Here is a 22,894-nt window from a genome sequence, read left to right on the forward strand (position 1 = left end):
CTCCCTTAGAGCAACCGTGGAAGACGCTAGTGATGAGTAGAAGTCTGTTCCTGTACTTTCAGTGACAGCTCGGTCGAGGGCAGCCTGAGCATCGAGGACGGCACGCAGGCGTTGATCACAGACTCGTTGAGACCGTTCAGCATGGACCTGGACGTAAGGTCGAACAGGTCCAGCGTCGTGTCCCCGGACGAGACCGACGAGGTCACGCGGCAATAGTAGCTTAGCGACGCTTCCTCCTCGAAAAATCGATTTCTTTTCATTGCATTTTCCGAAAGCGCTATCTTTTCTGAATAAAATGCCGCTTGGTTTGCGGTAAAATTCGCTAAATTGTAGATTTGGCAGCTAAAAACGTCGAGCGGCAATCTATAGCGCTTTGCCCAGATAGTTTAAACGTGTTTTTCTCGAATATTTTCTTCTCTTCATTTTTTCCCTGATTGCGAACTAATTGAGGTTCAGATCGACTTGGAAAAATTACAGGATGTGTAAAACATGTGCCATTTCGGGGCACACCTCTTATAGGGTCCGTAAATATTCGAGATTTTCATAAAAAAATTAAGAAGTCGCCGAATTTTTTTAACCCAGACCATCATTGTTTGTGCGCTACTAAAATCCGGCGGCTTCTTAATTTTTTTTATGAAAATCTTGTATTTTTACGGACGCTATAAGAGGTTTGCCTCGAAATGGCACATGTTTTGCAGATACCGTAATTTTTCCCAAGTCGATCTGAACCTCAATTCGTTCGCAATCAGGGAAAAAGTGAAGAGTAACAAATATTCGAGGAAAACGCGTTTAAAGTTTCTGGGTGAAGGCGACGCTGTAGGTTGCCGCTTGACGCTTTTAGCTGCCAAATCTACAATTTTGCGACTTTTACTATAAACCAAGCGGCATTTTATTCAGAAAGGATAGTACTTTCGGGAAATGCAATAAAAATAATCGATTTTTCGACTGCCTCGTCTCCTTAAGGGGGAACGCCACTGTGCCGGCCAGAAAAGTAAGCCATTTTTAAAAAAAAAAATTCAGGAATAATTTACAGTTTGCACAGAAAATTTCTATTACCTACCTTTAGCACGCTGTCTTAAGAGACTATGCAAAAAAAATAAATAGGAAAACACCCATAAATTTTAATATATTAATTAATTTTGTAGACCCCCCCATGCGAGCTGGTCGAAGGTGTAACTATAAAACAGCAGGTCCGAAATGAAATTTAATTTTTTCTTTTATAAACCATATGACTGTAGTTTCCATCACACTAGCCGATTTCTTAAACAAATTAGTCTTGTAAAAATAGCACGCTTTGGAAGAAAAAATTTAAAAACCCGCGAATAAGATGGGCAGTTTTTCGAGCGTATTTCAAAAAAAGTATTTTCGATCACGGAATCCGTACGTGCAACGGAAACTACACTCATATAGTTTATAAAAAAAAATGAAATTTAATTTCGGACCTGCTGTTCCATAGTTACACCTTCGACCACCTCGCGTCGGGGGGTCTAGAAGATTAATTAATACATTAATATTTATGCATATTTTCCTACTCGTTGTTTTTTTTATAGTCTCTTAAGACATTGTACTAAGGGTAGGTAATAGCAATTTTATATGAAAACTGTAATTTATTCCTGAAAAAAATTCCTAGAAATGGCTTACCTTTCCGGCCCGTCACAGTGGTGTTCCCCCTTAAGCTCTGGGCACACGTGTCACTTCCGCGACGACACGGACAGAAGAAGAGGGGCGTAGAGCAGGGGTGTCGAACTAGCGGCTCGCGAGCCGCAGTGGCTCCTTCTCCGCTTCGCCTGCTGCGTAGGGCCGTAGGAGCACGGCCCCCTCCACACCTACTTCGCTCTGCTGAATTTCTCCTCCGGGTGCCGCACTCTCTCCCTGCCGGGTCTCGTGAGAAAAATAAGTGGGGGAACCGGCTGACCGGGGCCCGACTCGTGCGGCTCTCGGAGTGGGGGAAGTTCGACACTCCTGGCGTAGAGGATCTCTCCTTACCCCTGGCGCGCCTTAACTGTGCCGTCACGGAGCTGACAAGTGTGTTTGGACATTTATCCGCCTCGTTCCCTCCCTGGGCCCAGCTGGACCGCAAACGTGACCTCCAATTTCCGTTCTCTCGATCGCAACGGAGCACCGCCGGTCTCTTCTCCAGCGCTGGGGGCCCGAGGCTGGCCCACTGGTTTTCCCTGACTTCTCTCCAATTCTCCGTAACGATCGCAACGCTACCAAACGATCCCCCGTTTCCACGAACGCCACGGGGATGCTCCGCCAACATTCTCGCTGTCTGTCGAGCGCTGAGCACACTTGTACATACAACAGCCACTCAGAGATATCCCCGCGAGCACCTACCTTCCGCGAGAACTCGCTCGTTCTTTGAATCCACGTTACCATTGAGAGGACAGAAGCATGCTTTGCCCGTGCGCACACATCGACCAAATGCTTCCTTACGGTAGAGGAGCGATAAGTGCGTTAAGCGAATGGGATGATCGATCGTGGACGGTGGCTCGACGGTGGAACCATCGCTTACATTGGTTACAGGCTCCTCGAGGTCCTTCGCTGGACAGGCAATTCTCGCGACGCAACTTTCTGCCGAAGTTAATTAACGATAACTAAAGACAAGAACCAGTAACACATTAGAAAACCAACCGTAACTGCAAACTGAAACTGAAGCTAGAATTAGGAAGGGAGAAAGAGAAATTAATAGTACATTAATGTCTATCAGCGATTTGGAGAGTAAGGTTCCGCGGAGGACCTCGGGGAATCGAACCCTGGGACGTTCCGTGAGCTCGCGAGAGTTGAGATAGGTACTTGCGAAAGGTAGCCTCGTCTCGTTTCCTCGAATCAAAAGAGCAAGGTGGCGAAGGGGAGGGTATGATTTACCGAGGAGCAGAGCTTCGTTTCATATCATGTAGATAGGTCTAGGTATGTAAGTGTTTCCGCTGGTGCAGAGGGATATAAACGCCAGAAGAGATTTATCGACTGTTGGAGCCCATGGCTTGACTTTTGTGACCACGCGCTAGAGATAATAGCTGGGAGACGAAGAGAGCACAGAGAGGGGTGGTTCGCGCATTGAAATTAGACGCGTAAGTCGCGCGTTAGCGGTACATCATCTCGTTAGTATTAAACGCGAATAGCGTGCGCCTGGGGATAATGTGTGCAAGTGTCGAGGTTTTAGATAGCGCACCCTTCGCAGCGACTCGTGTCCGTAAAATTTGCGCTTCGACAATTTCAGCTGCTCGAGAACGATCGTATTTGTGCGAGCAGACCGAGCCACCGTCCACCAGAGGCGGTAATGAAGCGCGCTTCGGTTGGATGACTTGGATACGTGAAAATCAAACGACCACGAACGATCGGAATCGATCCAGTAGCACCGTGACTCAACTCCGTGGGAAGCACGCTTTCCAGGACGGCTCTCCATTTGCCATTTCCTCCACCAAAGCAGAGTTCAGCATTACTCGACTAAAGAATTATCCGTTATTCTTGAAGAACTTCGTCTTATTCGCAAATCTTTTTTGAAATTATTCGAATAAAAATTTAGTCGAATAAAAATTTATTCGACCAAAAATTTATTTAATTAAAAATTAATTCTAATAAAATATTAGTCGAATAAAAATTAATTCGACCAAAAATTTATTCAATTAAAAATTAATTCTAATAAAATATTAGTCGATTAAAAATTAATTCGAATAAAAAATTTATTCGATTAAAAATTAATTCGACCAAAAATTGATTCAATTAAAAATTAATTCGAATAAAAATTTATTCGATTAAAAATTAATTCGAATAAAAATTTAGTCGATTAAAAATTAATTCGACCAAAAATTTATTCGATTAAAAATTATTTCGATTAAAAATTTATTCGATTAAAAATTAATTCGAATAAAAATTTATTCGATTAAAAATTAATTCGAATAAAAATTCATTCGTCATTCTCGACTAACTCAATTTTATTCGCATTTCTTATCCGAGATCATTCGAATAAAAATTTATTCGATTAAAAATTAATTGGAATAAAAATTTAGTCGAATAATGCCGAACTCTGCCCCAAAGGAGCGGTTCCGCTTCGCAGCGAGTCGGATTAAAAAGTACAAGATAGTAGAGGTAATCGTAAAAGTTATCGGACGTCGGCTAACCGATTTAGCGGTCTCGTTAATTTAGCCGAAGGAACGTTCCGAACGGTATCGAGTTGTGCGGTTTAGAGTAATTTCAGGACGTACGCGATCCCCGCGACGCCAGTCGCGCGTACACCACTCGGACAAGCGACGGCTCGTTAAATCGCAGCAAGTCTTTATCGCGGCTGGTGAACGTTTCCGCTCGAGTTAATTGCTCTCTCGTGCTTTACCCTTGGCCGCAGATCGACCACGGCCCACCGACCTGTTAGCGTTAATTAACACGGCTAGTAATCGCGGATTAGCCCGGCCCTCGGGGGTTGGCCGCTGGAAATTAATTTCGTCCAACTCTTCTGTAGGCGCGACTTTCTCGCTAGGGGATGAAAACGGAATCGAGCCGCCCCCGATCGCCCGCGGGTGACGCGGGTCGCGCGTAGATCGTCGTTCACGCGTCGTAATCATCTCTGCTCAAGAACGTTTACGTTTCCACTAGCCGTGTACAACTGTACTGTGTTCAAAACGCAATTGCTCGTCCCGGTCTCGCGCGCGAAAAAAGGAAAGAATTATATCTTCACAGGACCGCCCGTGAATTTCGATCAAGACCTCGTGCCCGTTTGGACTTTCCCTCTTCTCTTGCACGCGCATAGGAATTGAATGATCGTTCTGCTTCGGTGTATTCGCCCTTCCAGCCCCAATTCATCGTCGCGTCTCGTCCGATGGAACGATAGAACCAAGAGAAGCAACCTCTGGGGATCGTCTGCTTCGCTCAGACGAGGTCTTCTGCCCTCCAGGGGGTGGCAGTGCTCGTGTCTGGGAGATTAAAGCGACGGGAAATTTTTTCCAATTACACAGGAGCGTTCGCGGGTTAATCGCGTGGCTTGAAAGGTATTCGAAGTCTAAAAGGTGTTTAAATAAATGTTTCTAACGTGTAAATAAGGACTCGGAGAGTGCATATCGCGGGTACGCCACCGCGCGAGGTCTGCGGGAGAGAATAGAGAGGACGGAGACACACTTGCGCCTCGAGGGGATGGCCGAATCATTTCGTACCGCGTTCCTTTAGATTCTGTAGAACGTAGAATGCTCTCTCGCCTTCGGGAAGTTATTAGCGAACCGTAACAGCCTAGCGAGCTTAGCAACGGAGCAGGAACTTCTGGCGGGGAATCAGCCAAGGGCCGAGGACTTCAACGAAAGTCCTTTCCCTTGCCTCGACACTTCTCGAACGGTGGACTCGAAGCTAAAGTAGAATTCTCGATGACTTCCCGCCGACAAAATAGAAGTCCCCCACCCGTAATTTCGTTTCCGCGGCAGATCGCGATTGTTTATTGTTGCGCGAAGAGGAAGGTCGGAGGAAAGGCGAAGGGAGGAACGGGGCGCGGGAAGCGCTCGCGACTCGTCGTTGGTACACAGATCTAACTGTGAACCGCGCGATTCTAGGCACAAGGAGGAACGTTAGGGTGAGTGGGACGGGCCAGAATAAGGAACCGACGAGAATAAGAAGAACGCGAGGGGGTAGAGGTTGCGAGAAGCTTCGTCGTGGACGACTCTAAGCCCGTTATTTTCCGAGGGACAGCATTAATTATTCCTATAGAGTCTATTCTTATAAAAGTAAACCTTTCGACTGAGTTCCGCGTCGACTAACCGGAGGTAGACGGTCGTTCGCGCGCAAAAGACAAATTCAAACGTGACACAAAAGATACAAAAGGAGAGAGAGCGAGAGAGAGAGAGAGAGATTTTCGCTGTATATATGTATGTTTATTCTCAAAGAAATTATACAGCTATTATATATATATATAATTACATTACGAACATAAATATATATATATATGTATATATAGAAAAAAGCGAGTGAAAAGCACCAAAAAAAGAGAGAGAGAGAAGAAGATGAATACGAGTGTACTACGAGAAAGAGAACGTATGCTATATTATACAATATTTCGAAGCCCATCTGTTTAAGGAATTGTTACAAGATTGATTCAATAAATAATTATCTTAATACGACGCGCTAGGGTGACGATCCCTCGGCGATGGATTGTTTAACGAGTGCGAAGCAGCTTCCAATCCGATCGATCAATACTGTTGATTTCTCCACCACCCTCCCCACCCCCCCCCCCCACATTTTTCGACTACTATCGTGTATATCAATGATTATGTACCCGATGCGTTTTATTTAATATACTGATTGTTAAGCCTTTGGATCTTGGATTTCGCTGCTGCTCCGTGGAAACCGCCTTGCCTCACCTCGTCCCTCTTCTTGATCACCTTCTCCTCTTTCGTGTCCAGCACCACCGCCTGCTCGTCTTCGCGCACCACCACCGCGGTCGTCATCATCGGCGCTGTTGAATTGTTGTCCTGCAGGGATTGCTGAAGAAACCAGGCACGGGTAGTTTTCACTCTAACCCCCCACCCCACTGTTGCAACCTGAGATCCAGGATAATTACCTGCATGACGTTTATCAGGAACAGAAAGGCCAGCAAAGTGAGCGCGCTCAGCGCGGCCCCGCTTCCGCCCTTGCTCTTGTGGCCCCTGAAAGGATCGATCAATGTAGGCCTCGAGCGTGTTTCGAAGATCAAGCCAAGCTTCGCTTTCTATTCACCCCCGGGAACCGTGGTGGTGATCGTGGCCGCCACCGTAGCCGCCTTGATGATGGTGGTGGCCGCCACCGTAGCCACCGTGGCCACCGTGATGATGATGATGGTAGCCACCGCCGTAGCCACTTGGATGATGGTAATGGGCCCCCGAGCCGCTGTGGAAGCGGTCGATGGATGGCTGGTAGGGCTCCTTGGAGTGCTTTCCGATATTCATCAGGCTCTTGAACGTCATCTGACAAAGCCACTGTGCGTTGCGGAACGACTTCGCGTAAGAGGATCGCGCGGGTCGCGATGAACGCAGGGAACGTGTTACGAAATCTTGCTCGTGGGACTCTCTGCGACGCGGCACGGTGGACTGTCTTCAAGGCAATCGTTTCTCGTCCACTTTCTGTCACGGCGCGTGAGTCCCTTCGTGTCACCCCTGCCGCGCCTTTCCGCCGCTTGCACCACTTAATTGCACTTCGTCCTACTTCCCCCTTCGATCGCGACGATCAGCGGGCGTGAAACATGTATTCTTCCATGGTCTGCTCGCGTATTCGAGTGTATTTGTTTATTGCGCTTGTTAGGAAACGTTTCAAAGCATTTTTCACGGGGGTTGTTGAACGGTTGAGGGGGAAGGACAGAAGAAGAGAGAAGGTAGTTTGCTTTTTCATCGGTAAAAGCCTCATCAGATTAGTTAACTAGTTTAAGTGAAGTAACTTGACTAATGAGAACGAGGGGCCTTAGGGCCCCTGATAGCCAGATCTGGGCAGCGGAATCTGACATCGGAACCGTAGGTCGTCTGTGTCCGCAGGTGGCTGCCTTCTGAGGTGCTGAGCCTGATGTCAGATCGGCAAGCAGAACCGCAGCAGATTCTGCCGGCTGCTAGTAATCTGATGTCAGACTGGAGGAGACAGATGGTTATCAGGGGTGGTAATCTCAGTCGCTATTTATTCTTAAGCAAATGCTTAAGCATGCGGCATCCTCTCCTAACCTAGTAGCTAGTAGAGGATTGCCGAATGCTTAAGCATTTGCTTAAGAATAATTAGCGTCTGAGAATACCGCCCTTACGGCTTTTTTTTTTAAACAGATGTTTATTGTCCAGAAACATACCTACAATAATACTGACTGGCGACAATAAAACACAGAAAAAGAGCCATCGATATAATATGTATCTCTACTGGTTCGTTTGCCAACGAATCTCATAGAGAAACTACAATGTTCTCGCTGACTAGGTCTTAAACTTTATTCTTACTATCTAACAGGTACTGTTATTCAGTTGACCGCCCTTACGGCTTACTTAGTCTACCTCAGACGGGGCGGTGTTAAGAGAAAGAACGAAACTGGTACATATTAGAGATCCCTATTTCACGTGTATTTAAATACACGTGTATTTATAAATACACGTATATTAACGTATCCGTATTTTGATTCGTCTGATTTTTAATATCTACAGATATCCCAGAACTCTGGGGGAATGCGAAATTCATAAAAGAATTAATGTATTTAAATATATTTACTAGAATAATATGCGGAAAGTATGGTTTTACAAAATTTTCAGATTGTAAGTAATAACACAATTATAAAATTAACAAGATTTATTTAATCGATTACCTATTTTGATACAAAAAATTAAGGCATTACTGGTAATAAGCGAGTTTCTTTTTAGACGCAACGATAATCCTTAAAATTGAAAAACATCACTCGGTTTTATTACACTTATTGCTTAAGTGACCGCCATTGCCCATTCTCCCGTAGTTAATGCCCAATTCTGATCAAAATAAACAAATACGTTGATACACGTGTATTTAAATACACGTGAAATAGTGCTACACGTACCATACCGTGGTCTCTAGTACATATATACAAATCTTCAGTCGGTGGTGCGCTTGCGAGAAAGCGGGATCGGCCGGATCTCCCTCTAGCGGCGGAATTCGAAAGTGTCGCTGCGCATTCCTTGCTCCAAGCAGAAGGAGAGGGACAGAAAGAACCAAACACTTGTCCATGAGAATACGTTTATTAGCTTGCTTTAATTGTACCGCGCGTACATACAACTTAGGTCTAGGTGACACGCTAACCGAGCTAGATATAAATGTAGCTGTTGCGAAAAACTCCACCCGTGTGTGTGTGTATATATAACGCTTATATACAGTAGACAATTTAGAGCGGGTGACAGAACCAGCCGTGATATCCTGAGACGTTAACTCGTACGAATATGAGGGAGGGTCTTTCCAGGACGAGCCTCGTTGCGCCTCCTCCGACGAATCGGTCCTCCGAGTGGCGATTCTGTCGAATGCGGCTCAACGAAGCTCGTCGAGCACGTCCACGTTACCGAGCCTCGTAATTCCAGCAGCTCTGAAGCTGGTCTTCCTCCCCGAGCGAAGAATCCGTGTCTCGCGAAGAGAGCCAGGGGTATACATAAATGCGAAGGGACGGCTCGCGGTTGTCGCGGTGCGCTCGTCGGCCACGGGCGAGAAGAGAACGCGAATCGAGCGATCTAAGGTCTACAGGTATACCGCTTCTACGACGGTGACCTTTTTCTCCGCGAAACGAAAAGAAAACTGGACTTTACTCTTTAAATGAATTTTTCCAGATTTTATTGAACTCGCGTTAAAAATATTGGAAATCCTGAGTGGCGCCGCTGTTAAGAAATTTCGCGCCCCTTTTTCTTTGGAACGAAGCGGTTTACGCTTCCGCGTGTCAAAGAGACAGAGTCGTGTTAAGTCGTCACGGAACTGGTACGTATGCGTGGACCTTTAGTCTCGTTGGGGGATGAGAGGAGTTTGGTAGACGCGTGCACGGTGTTCGTGAAATGTCCAGGTTCGATGAAAGCGATCCTCCCTCCGCGTGGTAGCCGATCGAGCCTGCAGCGTACGCTAGCTCTACGTTTAATACATTCAATAAATAGAAATAAATATCGTGATCGTCGCCGAGACCCGTCCGAGCGGTTCACAAGGTTCGCGCAGGCCTGTGTGCGCGCGCTTCTTCATGGACTCTTCTCTCGCCTGTCTCTCTATCGCGATTCTCCTCCTCGAGCAGCTCTCACTGTCCCCGGGGGTAGCTTGACCGGCGCCCGAGGACACCGAGAGCTGCCGGCAATTTCAACGACGCTTTAATCAACTAATCTTAGTGGGTCAGTCGATATTAATTGACTAATAAGCCGGGTTCGCTGATTCCCCTCCCCCTCCCCGGGTTTTTGAAAGGCAACCGATTCAGTCTGTCAGCCAATGAACCTAGTTCGTCGATCGAGAGCATCGAGAAAAGAATCACCGAGAGTCGCGGTGAGTCTAGTCTCCTCCTCGTTCTGTCTACAGCTACTCGTACGCGGTTCTGGGGTGGCGATCCGCACCTTGGCACGCGAACAACCCGTGCAATTTCCACGCGATCAGACAAACGGGGCTTTCGTTTTTTTTTTTTGTTTTTTTTTTAAAGAGGAGAGGAGCCTCCTCGACGCTTGAAGTGTCCAGAGTTATTCGGGCCCCAGGGCGTCCGATCGTGGGCCCAGAGAATCGAGGCGACACCCTCTCATACGGCGTTGCAGTCCATGAAGAGGGTTCGGCAGTCCTCTCCGCTGCGACCGCGTCGACTTGCTTCGAAGAGAGCATCGAAGCCGACTCCGCTCTGTCTCTGGATCAAGTAGCTCGTCGCGTACCTTGCGGGGAAGAAAAGATTTCGTTATTCCACGGTCGTCCTCCTAAATTTTTATTTCTTAATGATCTTCGGATAAGAGTATTCTAACGAAATCAAGTTACTGGAGAATATCTTGAATAAGAATTGCGAATAGAACGAAGTTATTTGAGAATGACGAATAATTTTTTATTCGATTAAAAATTTATTTAAATATCGCCGAACTGTGGATAGAACTGCGTAGAAAGAGGTCGCTTACGATCCGAATTGACAGAAGATGGAAGAGGTGCCCTGAGCTTTCGCCACGCACTCCGCACTCGCCTCGCAAAGGGCCCTCTCCGCGCAGCCCCTCTGGCCCTCGTCCTCGGCGCGTCCAATGTTGTTAATGGTCTTCAGGGACCTCACGTAACCCTGGACAATTAATTTAGCGCGTTTAAGTCTAGTAGAAATCGCGCTTCGTGGGCGAAAGCTGGTGATACTCGTCCTCCTGCTTGTTTAATCACTTGCTTCGTACCTTGAGCATAGTGATGGACGCGACTGCGGCCTCCGAGATCGTGTCGCGTCTGCCTATGGATCTGGCCGTCAGGGAACGGTGGGAGAACGACGTCTTCAACGCGTCCAGAAGGTTCACCACTATGTTGATGAACTGTTTAGGAAGGATCAGATCGGTAAGTATCTCTGGGACTTTGCGTTTGGCCCTTTAGCAGGCGTAGGGGTGGTCGCGAGCAAACCAGAGTGTAAGACTAACACGTTAAAAGCGTTCTACGCAAGGAGAGAATACTTATACTTGTGCTGGTGATTATGAAAGCGGTGTGAGACGTGGATCTCTGGTTTCGAGATATTTAAAAAATATGCTTCCCTCCAATTTTACAACATTATGCTCTCCTGACATCAAAGTTATCTAGCATTATAAAATTTTATGAGTAACTCGCACGAAGATGCGTTTCTTAAACCTTCGAATGTCCCTGAAATTCCAAAAATGCTGAAACGTAGTTTTTACATTTTTACGACTTAATAAGTTTAAATATATTTCGAGCAAAAGCGATTTATATTTTCAAATACTCTGCCACTAGCAACTTTACCATTATTGCAATGGTTTTTTTAACTTACACCAATTTCTTAATCACCCGCACACTTTATCTTGAGCCTCGACCAGGGCTTGAATAGGTTTCGAAAATAACTGTTTCAAACTGTTATATAAAGGTTCTGAGTGAAAGAGTTATGGAGAACCTTTATTCGGAATAACCGTTATAAAGAACCTAAATATCAGACTATATAAGTATAAGTTGCGGTTCCTATATAGCTCTATAACTTTTATTTTTTAGGTTCTATAACTTTTATTTTTTAGGTTCTATAACTTTTATTTTTTAGGCTCTATAACTTTTATTTTTTAGGCTCTATAACTTTTATTTTTTAGGCTCTATAACTTTTATTTTTTAGGCTCTATAACTTTTATTTTTTAGGCTCTATAACTTTTATTTTTGAGGTTCTATAACTTTTATTTTTTAGGTTCTATAACTGTTATTTTTTAGGTTCTATAACTTTTATTGTTTAGGTACTATAACTTTTATTTTTTAGGCTCTATAACTTTTATTTTTTAGGTTCTATAACTTTTATTTTTTAGGCTCTATAACTTTTATTTTTGAGGTTCTATAACTTTTATTTTTTAGGTTCTATATAAGTTACAAGAATCCGCTTATAACCGCTTTGTAACTTATATAGAGCCTAAAAAATAAAAGTTATAGAACCTAAAAAATAAAAGTTATAGAACCTAAAAAATAAAAGTTATAGAGCTATATAGGAACCGTAACTTATACTTATATAGTCTGATATTTAGGTTCTTTATAACGGTTATTCCGAACAAAGGTTCTCCATAACTCTTTCAAGCACCGAAATCTTTATAATAACGGTTTCAAGCCCTGGCCTCGACGCTTTGCCAAGCCCCTTGCTGACGGCCGCCTCTGATACACCAGAGCACAGCCACAGCGGCGTCTACGCGACTCCCCCTTGGCAGAACGTCGCGAGCAGGCCCAGTGAACTGGGCTTTTACAATTCTGTTGGATCACGTACTAACCTCGGAAGCGTTTTTAGCCATGTCTGAAATGTGATTGGGGTGCCTGCCCCGCAGAAACGCGCTCAGCATCGCAGCCAAAATATCCTAAACAACACCGACACCAGCTATGTGCGCTAAGTTGGAATTTTCATTATTATTTACAGGGGATCGCGTCTGGACCTCGATCCCAGCCAATTCGCCGTTCGATCCGACTAAACTCCAGCGATGTACAAACGCTTTTACAGCAATAGGCAAAGGAACTCGAGCGATCTCGATCGTCGACGAACAATGCTCGCTTTCTCGAGAAACGTAATAGTCGCCGTTCCGTTCGAGGGAGCAGCTCCGAATTCACCTCGCCCGGGACGCCAGTCGAGGACGAATTAGATCGCTTAGAAAACGTAAAGATCGTTAGCGAAGTTACCCCCCGTGCGAGACTTATGTCGCCGCTCGCTCGACAATTCTTATAATTGCTTAGAGACTCGACGCCTCGTTACCGGGAGCAGCCGCACGCGTCGGCGATCCTTGTTCCACAGAAGCGCGATTAAGTAACCGTGAATGGCGCAAAGTGATTCTCTCCTTTGCAACCGTCTCTCGAGAAAGACGAGCGCTCTTCGCGTCTACGTCATGCTCAGCAATGCATCATAAAATCTACCGCATAGGTGCGCGCTACTCTAATTAGCTCTAGAAAGGTGCGGGGGTGCGTCTTTGAACCGGAACCCGGTCGCAGGGGGAAAGATTCCATGCTAGGGAAACGCGTTAATGCTAGAAACAGGAATCTGCTGGGTGAGTTTGGAGAAAAGGTGTTGTGTTGCCTGGGTGTATACCATGGACCGATTTTCCCTGCGACGAGTCTGACCCAGATCGGTGCTCGCGCGCGGTCACTCGAGCTTCTTGCTTTCGTTACGCGATGAAAGTCACCCGCGAGGCTGTTCCCGCTGCAACCGACCATTTCCAACGACCGCCAAATGATATTCAATTGCTTTCTAGACCGTTACACGATTTCCGACTTCCGCGGCGTCTGCCTGCTGGCCAGGAATTTCTTTCGCGGAATTGCAACAATGATATCCCTCGAGCGAGCAATTAACTGTAGTTTCGCGGACTATCGGTACACTTGTATCGGGTTAGAGGCAGAAACCACCGTAAACTGTGGGCATACGGAGGTGCGTAGGAATAGGTTTTCGTAATTCCTGTAACCTATGCTCGGTTGCCACGAAAAAAGCGAAACCTCGGGAGACGGGATTCGAACCCACGACGTTCGGGACCTCTGCGTTACTGGCCAGCCGCCTTACCAATGTCGCCAAAGCCGCCCCCATCCGTGATCTCTTATTTTCGAGCTCTTATAGGGGTTCCTGGTCCCACAGGTGTACAAGGTGACAGAGTCCTATCCGACCTACCTGCATGGTGCTGCTCTGATTGTCCACCTTGTCTATGCCGTCGGTTTGTTGCTGCGGGCCGCCGAGAAGGGCCGTGAGCAGCCTGAGCCCCACGGAGAGCAGATTGGCCCAGGGACTGGGCGGCGCCCCCTCGTCGATCTCGTTCTTACTGGGCCCGACCACTCCCCCGGTCTGTCCCAGCAGCATCTGCATCAGCATGCTGAGCATGTTCGACCAGGAGAAGCCGGTACTGCCGCCTTCCTGGTGAGAGCAGATCAGTGGAACCCTCGACAGGCGTTCAAACAGGCGAAACCCTTGGGTAAGGGGCATTCTTAAATTACGTAAGGGTGATTTTGAATTTAAGATCCCTCACCCCTTCCCTCCCGCAGGATAAGAACTCCTAAGATTCTGTATTCCAACCCTCTTCCTTGCGCAATGTTCTTCGACTTGCATCTTTCCAGATATTAAAATTCTTTTAAAGCTTTATTTTAATTCATCTTTATTGAAACATCGGCTTTTAGTTCACTGTTATTGGAAATAAGGTTAAAAAAGTATTACGTAAAAAACGCTATCTGATTCCCTCTCCTCCCTTTCTAAGTGAACGTAAGAAAAATTCGCGACACCCTCCTCCCCAAAAATGCCTTACGTACTTTAAGCGGGACCCCTGACCAGTCTAAGAGAAGCTTCGCTTACTTGAATCTGATTGGTGCTGACGTCGTCCAGATCGTCCAGGGCGACCTTCTTCATAGCGTTGGGCTTCTCCGCGAACTTCCTGTCCTCCCTGGCCTGCTGCTGCAGCTGCTGCTGAGGGTACTGGGGCTGCTGGGGCAACGCTGCCGCCTGGCCCAGGACCAGCGCCACCAGGCACACCGACACGTACTGATTGCAATGCATCCTGCAACGGAAATCCCCGGCTTGCTATCACAGGACCTCCCTTAATCGACGCGGGACGGATCTTCCGATTCAGTTCCGTTTCCTCGAGTCACCTTGCTTATCCAGTCACGAGTAACGATCGCGAACTCTCTCTCTCTCTCTCTCGGTGCGACGATCGAGTGACTCAGAAGAGAAAACCAGCGAATTATTCGAGCAGGGATCCCAGGACCGGTTCGAAATCTGATCCGGGAGAAAATGCGCGACTGTCGAACCCCGTGCTCGCGCCCGGACGCGATCGAATGTTGGTCGCGGCGGCTTCGAGTGGTTCGATGATTCCCGGGGAGGGAGGAGGAGTCTATCCGGTGCTACCGACCTTGATCTTCAGCTCTCGGGGGCAGGGAAGAGCGAGCGATCGCGCGTACGCTGGACGAATAAAGGCTCGGCGAGCGGAGGAACGACGCCGAGCGGCAGGAAAGTGTGTCAGAGCGGTTAAGGTCGCCCTGGCAGGCACCAGGTAGCCCACTTCTTGGCCCAAGCTACCGGTTTATTGAACCCGACAGGTACCGTTAGCTGAAAACGCGGTCGCGACCTACTGTCGTACTCCGCTGCGCCTGCAGGCCAGTGGAAAACCCAGGAAACGCCGGAGGATGCCGCGTCGAACAGTCGTGGAAGTTCTTTTACCGCTGCGAATGTCTCGCGGGAAGGGAATTTCTTGGGAAAAAGAAACCGTAACGGTTTATTTGGATCTATTAATGGATATCGAAGCGACGTGGAATTGAAACGGGAGATAGAGTAAACGGGGAAAAAAGTAAAATTCTCTTCGTTAATCTTCTTGGTTTAGTAGAAGGAGCAAGGGGAGTTTAGTGATCAGGTGCTTCCTCCGAGATGTGATTGCAGGGAGTACCGTGCGAATAATGGATACCGTGCACGGAGAGCGCCACGCCTTTCGAAAACGGTACCCGCCGCGTTGCAAAAATCCCGAACGATTCCTAACTGTACCCTGACAACCTGCGAAGAGACGTATTCTACCTGTTCGCGCCGCGTTCGTCAGCTTTAGTCTGCGCCGTTTCCAGCGCCGACGGCGAAACCTTTTCGATCCTCCGCGCTCTCTCCCTTGAAAATTCTACTTCCCATTCCGAGCCGCGAATATAATATCGCTAGGCAACTGCAAAATCATCCCCTACTAAATTCAATCGATCGCCCGCTGACCCCTCGCTAAAACGCGAAATAAAGAAACCGTTGACAGTTGTCTTTAAAATTTCCCGCAATTGACAGCGAATCGATATTTAGGCCTATGGATCCTCTTCCCCCTGCCGCGGACGATGTAAGTACGAAAGCAAAATGCTGGGCTCGAGTCGAAAACGTACGAAATCACTGCGGAGGCTCGAACGGCGTTTTGCGCTACTTACGTAAAGACGGGATTTTTTTGGAAAAATTCCGGACGTCCCGAGGACGAGCGACTAGACCCGGATTGTTCGGCTTCCCCTGATCTAAGGTAAGAGCTAGATCCCGAGAGATCGATACTAGGCGAACTGTACTACTCACTTTGTTACCTCCAGGTAGGCTTCCTTGACACTGACTCTCAGCTCTGAAGATGAAATTCCTCGCGGGGTCTTCTATATAGCTTGCGCACTTTCGTGGGGGGAATACCGTACGTCCAATGACCACGCACCTTTGGCACTATTTTCAATGGAACTGACCAATCCTCCGGCGCTGTTCCCTGCGGAATCAGCTAGGTCTACTTTTCGAATACTTTTCAAGCGGACTTTACGGTTTCGATGTTCCCGAGCGCTTTTTACCTCCGACGAATTCCCTTCGTGGCGAACGAGGACCGGAAGCTCTCCTTTTTCTCCTCATCTGGATGAAGAAGATCGCGGAGGATCTAGAAGGCTCCGAGGCAAGATCACTCGCGCCGCAGTATCCTGCAGAGGCTGTACTTTTAATCCTTTAACATGCTACTAAAGCATTAAGAGTTCTTTGAGATTTCGAGGTCGTCGAATTAACTTTGGCTTCTTTTCTTTTCTAAATTCTAAGCTCGAGGGAAAGGATGGAATCCGCTTTATGGGTCATTGCAGTCGGGCCACTGACTCGGCCAGAAAGTTATCTTTCCTGTGCGCAGCTTCACTTCAGAAGAGTTTAGAGACAAAGACAAACCCAGACACCTTCGTGTAAGTCCCATTACTTCGCTATTGATTTTATCAGGAATATCGAATCAGGATCTCAGGAAGAATTACTGCGAAGTTCTTCGAAACATTTACATTTTATTTACAATCGTACATAATCATCGTTTGCGCTATATCCTTTACAATCACATATGTATAAATATCTCGCTACAGCTGCGTGCGTTCTTAAATATCCCAGGGAAATATAAGCTTGCTCCACGTATTACATAACAATGACGTCGCGCGCGTATACAAAACACGCGCGCTCGCTAATCCTACGTGTAGTACGCTCGACGAATAAATCATTGATAAATAAATAAGTAGTATGTTGACCGTAACCGAGACTGGATCACCTGTCCGCGGCTCGCTCGGGACTCGAATTCCATCGAGGCCGCTTCCACGACGAGTGTTCCCGAGTGTGCAACCCGCTCGCGGACTCTTCCGTTTCCCTTTTCGCGAGCAGAACTCTCAATATCCACGGGAAATTCGGGAAATTCGGGCAATTCCCAGGGACGTGGAGAGTTCCCATTGTGTCCAGCCCGTTTCCCTTTCAACGGCCGTCGACTCTGCCCTTCGACCAGGTCGATCCAGTCGCAAGGGATCCAGAGTGTTCGCGTTCCGCGGAGCGTTAACCTTCTCATACGCTGTTGCAGTCGACGAAGAGAGACCTGCAATCTCCTCCGGTGCGACCGCGTCGACCTGCCTCGTAGAGCGCCTCCAAGCCCACGCCGCTCTGTCTCTGCAGCAGGTAGCTCGTCGCGTACCTGTAACACAAGGGAACCTTTCGTTATCTCGCGATCAGTTCGCGCGGAGTACGCGAGGATCCTTGGAAACCTATGCACGTACGATCCGAGCTGGCAGAAGATGGAGGTGGTGCCCTGAGCGTCCGCCACGCACTCGGCGCTGGCCTCGCAGAGGGCCCTCTCGGCGCAGCCTCGTTCACCCTCGTCCTCGGCGCGGCCGATGTTCCCGAAAGACTTGAACGACCTCACGTAACCCTGGAGATTTCACAGATTTAAGAGGCTTTAGAAATGCTCATCCACGCGTATTTGTACATTCACACCTTGAGCATGCTGGCAGAGGCGACAGCGGCCTCAGAGATCGTGTCCCGTCCTCCCATGGACCTCGCAGCGAAGGAACGTTGGGAGTAGAAGCTCTTCACGGCGTCCAGCAGGTTCATCGCCAAGTGAACGAACTGTTCAAGAAGAATTCGTTTATTAAACACCCTCGGGTACATTGTTCTGTCCAGATCTACTTGGACGTACCTGCGTCGGGTTACCGTCGTTGCTCTCCTTGTCCACGCCCTCCATACCGACGTACCGGGGACCCCCGATCAGCACGGTGAGCGCTCTGATAGCATTGGCAGCCAAAGATTTCAGAGAACTGATCAACACTCCGCCGTCGTTCTCGGTTTTGCTCGGCTCGCTGGCACTGGGTCTCCCTAGCAGCGTCTGCATCACCATACGCGTCATCCTCGACCAGAAGCTCTCCGCAATGCCAACTTCCTGATAGAACAGACCAGGGGGAAGTATATTCGTTCGCTTAAATCCTTAAAGTGTTCCCCAACATTTTCTGAGTCACCATCCCCCATTTTCATAATATTCAAATAACCTGCGACACCCCATACGAGGTAAGGTAAATTTAATAAGATAAAGAAAACACATTGAAAATAGATTTCTCAGAATATTATTCTAACTTAATAATATTAAAAAAGAAACGGTGTCTCACCTGAATCGCGTTGGAGTTAAAATCGTCCGCCTCGTCGCTCGCCACCTTCTTCACAGCGTTCGATTTCTCGGCGAACTTTCTGTGCTCCCTGGCCCGTTGCTCCAGCTGCTGGGTACCCTGGCGGTGCTGCGGCAGCGACGCTACTTGCCCCAGAACGATCGCCACCAAGCACAGGCACGCGTACCGGTTGTAATGCATCCTGCAATGGGAATCCCAAGCCACGCAGATCCGATTAATCCGCCGACCTTGAAGCACGATTAAGCCTGGCCTTGACAACGCGGGAGGCGGCGGGAAACAAAGGAATCTGCGCGCGTTAGGCGAGGGAGGAAATCGGGCGGGACGAGCGGCAGGAAAGTGTGTCAGAACGGTTAAGGTCGCCCCGAAGCACCGCGTAGCCAGCGTTGCGATCCAAGGCGACCGGTTTGTTGAACTCCGCAGGTACCGTTGCAGGGAAACGCGGTCGCGACCCACTGTCGTCCTCGGGCCTACCGATCAAGTGAACGCCAGCGGAGAAGAGTATCGCAAGGGACAGTAGGCTTTGTTTAAATATTCCTTGCGAAGAAAAAGGACAATCCGCGGAGTGCAGCACGCGTCTACCCAGAAGTACCCGGACGCGACGTAAGCGAATGGCATCTATCTACTGTTGGGCTTCGCCATCTATTATTCTTAAAATTTTGCACAATCAACAACGAATCAGGTTCCACGGTTCGAATCTCTTCTCCTTACACCTCGGCCTGTCCAAGTACAAAAGCAAAGCGCTCCGCTGTTGTTAGAACCTTGAATAGCGGCGCGTCAAAGGCTCCTTGCACCCGAGTACGACCGAGCGTCTCTAAGGGGAGGGGATTGAAAATTCGTGAATTTTTCACGCGTAGTAGGCAGGAAGAGAGGCTTCGCGATGGCCGACGCTAGAAGGACTGGACTTACTCACTTCGTTACCACCAAACGGACTTCCTTGACACTGACTCCCAGCTCTGAAGATGGAATTCCTCGCGTGGTCTTCTATATAGCTTGCGCACTTACGTGGGGGAAGAGCACACGACCAATGACCACGCACCTTTGGCATCATTTTCAGTGGAACTGGCCAATCCTCGGCCACTGTTCGCCGCGGATCCCGAAGGACTACTTTTAACACACTTTGTCCGGCGAGATCTTACGGTTCCGCGCGCCTTTCATTTCGCTCGAATTCTCTTGCACGAAATAGTCCTTCGATTAGTGGGAACGAGAGCTCCGACCATCTCCTCTTACTCCACAGAATCCTTTCGTTTTGCTCCTGCCGCGCTGAGAATGCTAGATCATTCTGGATCACGACCCTGTTGCATCCACGGGCCGCATAACAAATTACGAGCGGCCCTCGTTACCCGTTAAGGACGCGCAACGGTTGTTGCTTTACAACCGAACACGTATTTGTCACCACCGCGGGTGATCGTCCAGTAATTTTAGCGCAGAGTCGAAGTTTCTCGAATGCTCGTTACCTGAAATTCTTATCCTTCGATCCACTCGCGATCGTCTCTTACCTTTCTCAAGAACTTTCAGGTGACCACTCGTCTAAAAACGAGGACGGGACCGTTCACCTCGACATGGCATTACCGTGGCTCAGTTTCGAGTTACTGGTCAATTTCGACGCTGTACTACCCGATCCGTGAACAGAGGCTTTCCTTTTCTTTGTCAAGGCCCATTTCACGTTGCACGCATTCCGCTCTAAGGTGATCGCGATTTATCATAACTGTTTCCGTAGCGGGACGCTGGCGTCGTGTCTTCTTATTAGAAGGATCTTGCTAATCGTCGCGTACACGAGCGTCACAGATAGATGGTGAGTTAACGGGACCGATGGACCACCTGCCAGCGATACCCAACTTTTCCATCAACCTGCCGTACTCGCATCAGCCCCCTTTTTCCTTCCCAGTAGTCAATGAAGCTGAATATTTTCTCATCCAGCGATGCCTGTTTCCCGTGCCTACATAACCCAAGCAATCCATAAATTACAAGCGTAGAGGTGAATGCTTTAGGGGCGATGCAATCGGTACAACACCCTCTACCGTCTGTTCCCTGAAATACCTACTTCTTTCTAGAGGAAAGGCGAAGGGAGAATGACAGTTTGTTAGGAACAGAAATTCTATCGTTTAACGAGTTTCTCCACTAATCGTGAGTATTACTTGTTTCGAGTCACCCTTCGTCGTCATGCTCGTTCCACGCGGATCAACTTCGGAGAATCGTCGATTAACTGCCATATCTAATAAGCCTGAAAGGAGGAGATTGTATCCCTATTAGACCTTTTACCAGTGACACAGAAAAGCAGCGGCGGTCTAATAGCGGGAATCGATCGCTTCTCTTTGGCATTCCTTCCAGTTTCCATCGTTATTCAGTAAAAGAAATAAATAAGTTATTATTGGCATAGCTCCTGCGTCTACTTGTCACTTTTACTACCTATTTTATACTGTGGATCCAGATCTATTCCGATTTCCGTTTTTCGTAGCAATTTTCACCATATGAAGTTTCAATTCTAACCGCTAGTAGAGTTGCGATCGAATTCCACTCTGAATTGATAACGTTGCATGCGACACGGAAATGGTAAGATCCGTTATGGATGTTGACATAGACGAGGTCACGGTGTAATAGACACGTGTTCCGACTCCTGTGCAGAATGTGTGAATTTTTCGTCCTAGTTCTTCTGGCGGCCGGCAGAAGTCGTGGTTGTTGTAGGCCGGTATTCATAGTCGCTACTTATTTGCTTAAGAATAAGTTGCGATTTTGCATACCGGCCGTAAAGCATTTACATATATATATATACAGGCCTGGTATGGAATTCCTACTCGTAGTGGAAGGGGAACACGTCACGCATGCGCGTGATGACGCCGTGACGTCAAACGAATCGACGCCAAGATTCAATCAAATGACAGCGTCATCGCGCGCATGATTTTTCTGGCAAGCCCAGTAATACCATTAAAATCTCTACTACACAATCTCATTAACACGTATGTATATGCCTTCTAAGCCACGACGCCTCTCGCGGCGGCTTAAACAGAAATCGGCACACAAAATCGTTGAGGTAAAAGGTACAGAGTCGGAACATCTGTCTATTACACCGTGGACGAGGTATACCTCGTCTGTGGTAACACAAAATTACATTGGATGATCAGTCTAGTGTTCATATTCATTCACGTTGATAACGAAGTAAACAACTTTTCTACATACCATTTGAAAACAGCAATAGTTGGAAAGGTCCAGCGTTAGATGGCCATCGAGTTTCTTGGTCCGCGAACTAAATAACCATACGAGGGGATAGTGTAATGCATGTTTAACTTGTTCACCGCGCTGCATCGGTCATCGTGGTAGCACGTAACCCTGCAATACGTGACGGGCAGTTTTCACTGTTTGAATGGTAGCGTTATAATTCCAACGAAGCTAGTGAAAAGAATCGTCCGTCAAAATGGAATGTTTAATCGGAATACAATTTAAAGACTTCGTGTTCGTTGCGGCTGACATGACCACGGCTCAATCGATCATGGTTATGAAAAGCGGTAAGGAAATGCTACTTTCATTGCAACCTCAAAATTATTTACATGTAGTTCTCTCTGTGATTCTTCTTTTCATCTAATAATAAATTCCTGTTGCATTAAGTCACGATTTGTAAAACTGCAAATATCTACGCAACGCTTCCAAGCTGTACTTCAACTGTTCCCTGATTCTAGACGAGCAAAAGATTCACAAAATCTCTGACAAACTTGTGATGGCAGTGTCCGGAGAGTCCGGCGATACCACTCAGTTCTCAGAATACATAGGAAAGAATATACAGCTGTATAAAATGAGGAATGGGTATGAATTGTCCCCGAAAGCTGCTGCCTGCTTTACTAGAAGAAACCTAGCCGACTGCCTTAGAAGCAGAACTCCGTACTACGTCAATTTATTGATGGCAGGCTATGACGATAGTACAGGACCAGAGTTATTCTTTATCGACTATTTAGCATCGTGCGTTAAAGTGCCTTACGCAGCCCATGGTTATGGAGGTTTCTTTTCTCTTTCCATTTTGGACAGATACTACAAATACGGTGATTACAGCTACAAAAATTTATAGCTCTTGGTCGGCATAGTAATTCGGTGATGGAATGTATCGTAACTATCGTATATTACAGATTCAACAGAGGAAGAAGCATACCTCCTAATGAAAAAGTGTGTCCGAGAAATCCATAAACGTTTGATAGTTAATCTCCCGAATTTCAAGGTGCAGAAAATATTTAAAGATGGTATAAAAGAATTGGAACCCATCACGGCAAAGAACTTGGCAGTAGAAGATGCCGAAGCATGAAGCACGTGTTTATATTCATTCGATTTGTAATATTATTTCCACTTCAAAGAATAAAAGCAATTAAAACAGAATTTCTTTGCCATTCTACGCGATCGACCCCTCTAATACACG

At 47.3% G+C, this 22,894-nt stretch overlaps 5 protein-coding genes across 9 annotated transcripts in view; 2 read left to right on the forward strand and 3 right to left on the reverse strand.

Annotated features, from left to right (window-relative positions):
* Window positions 1-6,290, forward strand: part of LOC143369872 (uncharacterized) — a 29,307-nt gene extending 23,017 nt beyond the window's left edge. For 3 of the 5 annotated variants that reach the window (XM_076814301.1, XM_076814300.1, XM_076814302.1), the window contains one exon: window positions 63-6,290. In XM_076814301.1, the coding sequence (XP_076670416.1) occupies window positions 63-216 (154 nt within the window). In that variant the 3' untranslated portion in view covers window positions 217-6,290. Of the gene's footprint in view, window positions 1-40 lie in introns of all 5 variants that reach the window. The other 2 variants (XM_076814303.1, XM_076814304.1) reach the window with 2 other exon arrangements.
* Window positions 6,261-6,917, reverse strand: LOC143370065 (uncharacterized). Its single transcript, XM_076814681.1, has 3 exons — window positions 6,691-6,917; window positions 6,536-6,620; window positions 6,261-6,458 (listed from the first exon to the last, which is right to left on the reverse strand). The coding sequence occupies exons 1-3, from the start codon at window positions 6,915-6,917 to the stop codon at window positions 6,261-6,263; spliced, it is 510 nt and encodes a 169-aa protein (XP_076670796.1).
* Window positions 6,918-10,189: 3,272 nt separating this feature from the next.
* LOC143369672 (uncharacterized) lies at window positions 10,190-14,731 on the reverse strand. Its single transcript, XM_076813905.1, has 6 exons — window positions 14,411-14,731; window positions 13,739-13,978; window positions 12,366-12,449; window positions 10,806-10,937; window positions 10,551-10,702; window positions 10,190-10,316 (listed from the first exon to the last, which is right to left on the reverse strand). The coding sequence occupies exons 1-6, from the start codon at window positions 14,609-14,611 to the stop codon at window positions 10,190-10,192; spliced, it is 936 nt and encodes a 311-aa protein (XP_076670020.1). The 5' UTR covers window positions 14,612-14,731.
* Window positions 14,732-16,866: 2,135 nt separating this feature from the next.
* On the reverse strand, window positions 16,867-19,543 carry LOC143370287 (uncharacterized). The gene is made up of 6 exons (XM_076815213.1): window positions 19,409-19,543; window positions 18,481-18,679; window positions 18,018-18,257; window positions 17,816-17,947; window positions 17,599-17,750; window positions 16,867-17,516 (listed from the first exon to the last, which is right to left on the reverse strand). Exons 2-6 carry the CDS (start codon window positions 18,676-18,678, stop codon window positions 17,390-17,392), a joined length of 849 nt encoding a protein of 282 aa, XP_076671328.1. The 5' UTR covers window position 18,679; window positions 19,409-19,543; the 3' UTR covers window positions 16,867-17,389.
* Window positions 19,544-21,776: 2,233 nt separating this feature from the next.
* Window positions 21,777-22,854, forward strand: LOC143370288 (proteasome subunit beta type-2). Its single transcript, XM_076815214.1, has 3 exons — window positions 21,777-21,998; window positions 22,170-22,526; window positions 22,611-22,854. The coding sequence occupies exons 1-3, from the start codon at window positions 21,908-21,910 to the stop codon at window positions 22,781-22,783; spliced, it is 621 nt and encodes a 206-aa protein (XP_076671329.1). The 5' UTR covers window positions 21,777-21,907; the 3' UTR covers window positions 22,784-22,854.
* The last annotated feature ends 40 nt before the right edge of the window (window positions 22,855-22,894 follow it).

The sequence above is a fragment of the Andrena cerasifolii genome, chromosome 6 (assembly GCF_050908995.1).
Source record: "Andrena cerasifolii isolate SP2316 chromosome 6, iyAndCera1_principal, whole genome shotgun sequence".
Lineage (NCBI taxonomy): Eukaryota > Metazoa > Arthropoda > Insecta > Hymenoptera > Andrenidae > Andrena > Andrena cerasifolii.

Bases quoted from the DNA above. Each gene is read 5' to 3' on its own strand.
- LOC143370288 (XM_076815214.1), top strand. From the start codon at position 21,908: ATGGAATGTTTAATCGGAATACAATTTAAAGACTTCGTGTTCGTTGCG. The intron at 21,999-22,169 runs GTAAGGAAATGC...CCCTGATTCTAG, and splicing joins GATCATGGTTATGAAAAGCG to ACGAGCAAAAGATTCACAAA. The intron at 22,527-22,610 runs GTGATTACAGCT...CGTATATTACAG, and splicing joins GGACAGATACTACAAATACG to ATTCAACAGAGGAAGAAGCA.
- LOC143370065 (XM_076814681.1), bottom strand. From the start codon at position 6,917: ATGACGTTCAAGAGCCTGATGAATATCGGAAAGCACTCCAAGGAGCCC. The intron at 6,621-6,690 runs GTGAATAGAAAG...CGATCCTTTCAG, and splicing joins CACCACCACGGTTCCCGGGG to GGGCCACAAGAGCAAGGGCG. The intron at 6,459-6,535 runs GTAATTATCCTG...TGGTTTCTTCAG, and splicing joins TCCTGATAAACGTCATGCAG to CAATCCCTGCAGGACAACAA.
- LOC143369672 (XM_076813905.1), bottom strand. From the start codon at position 14,611: ATGCATTGCAATCAGTACGTGTCGGTGTGCCTGGTGGCGCTGGTCCTG. The intron at 13,979-14,410 runs GTAAGCGAAGCT...TGCTCTCACCAG, and splicing joins TCAGCACCAATCAGATTCAA to GAAGGCGGCAGTACCGGCTT. The intron at 10,938-12,365 runs GTTAGTACGTGA...CTTCCTAAACAG, and splicing joins TGGCTAAAAACGCTTCCGAG to TTCATCAACATAGTGGTGAA.
- LOC143370287 (XM_076815213.1), bottom strand. From the start codon at position 18,678: ATGCATTACAACCGGTACGCGTGCCTGTGCTTGGTGGCGATCGTTCTG. The intron at 18,258-18,480 runs GTGAGACACCGT...CTGTTCTATCAG, and splicing joins TTAACTCCAACGCGATTCAG to GAAGTTGGCATTGCGGAGAG. The intron at 17,948-18,017 runs GTACGTCCAAGT...CTTCTTGAACAG, and splicing joins ACGACGGTAACCCGACGCAG to TTCGTTCACTTGGCGATGAA.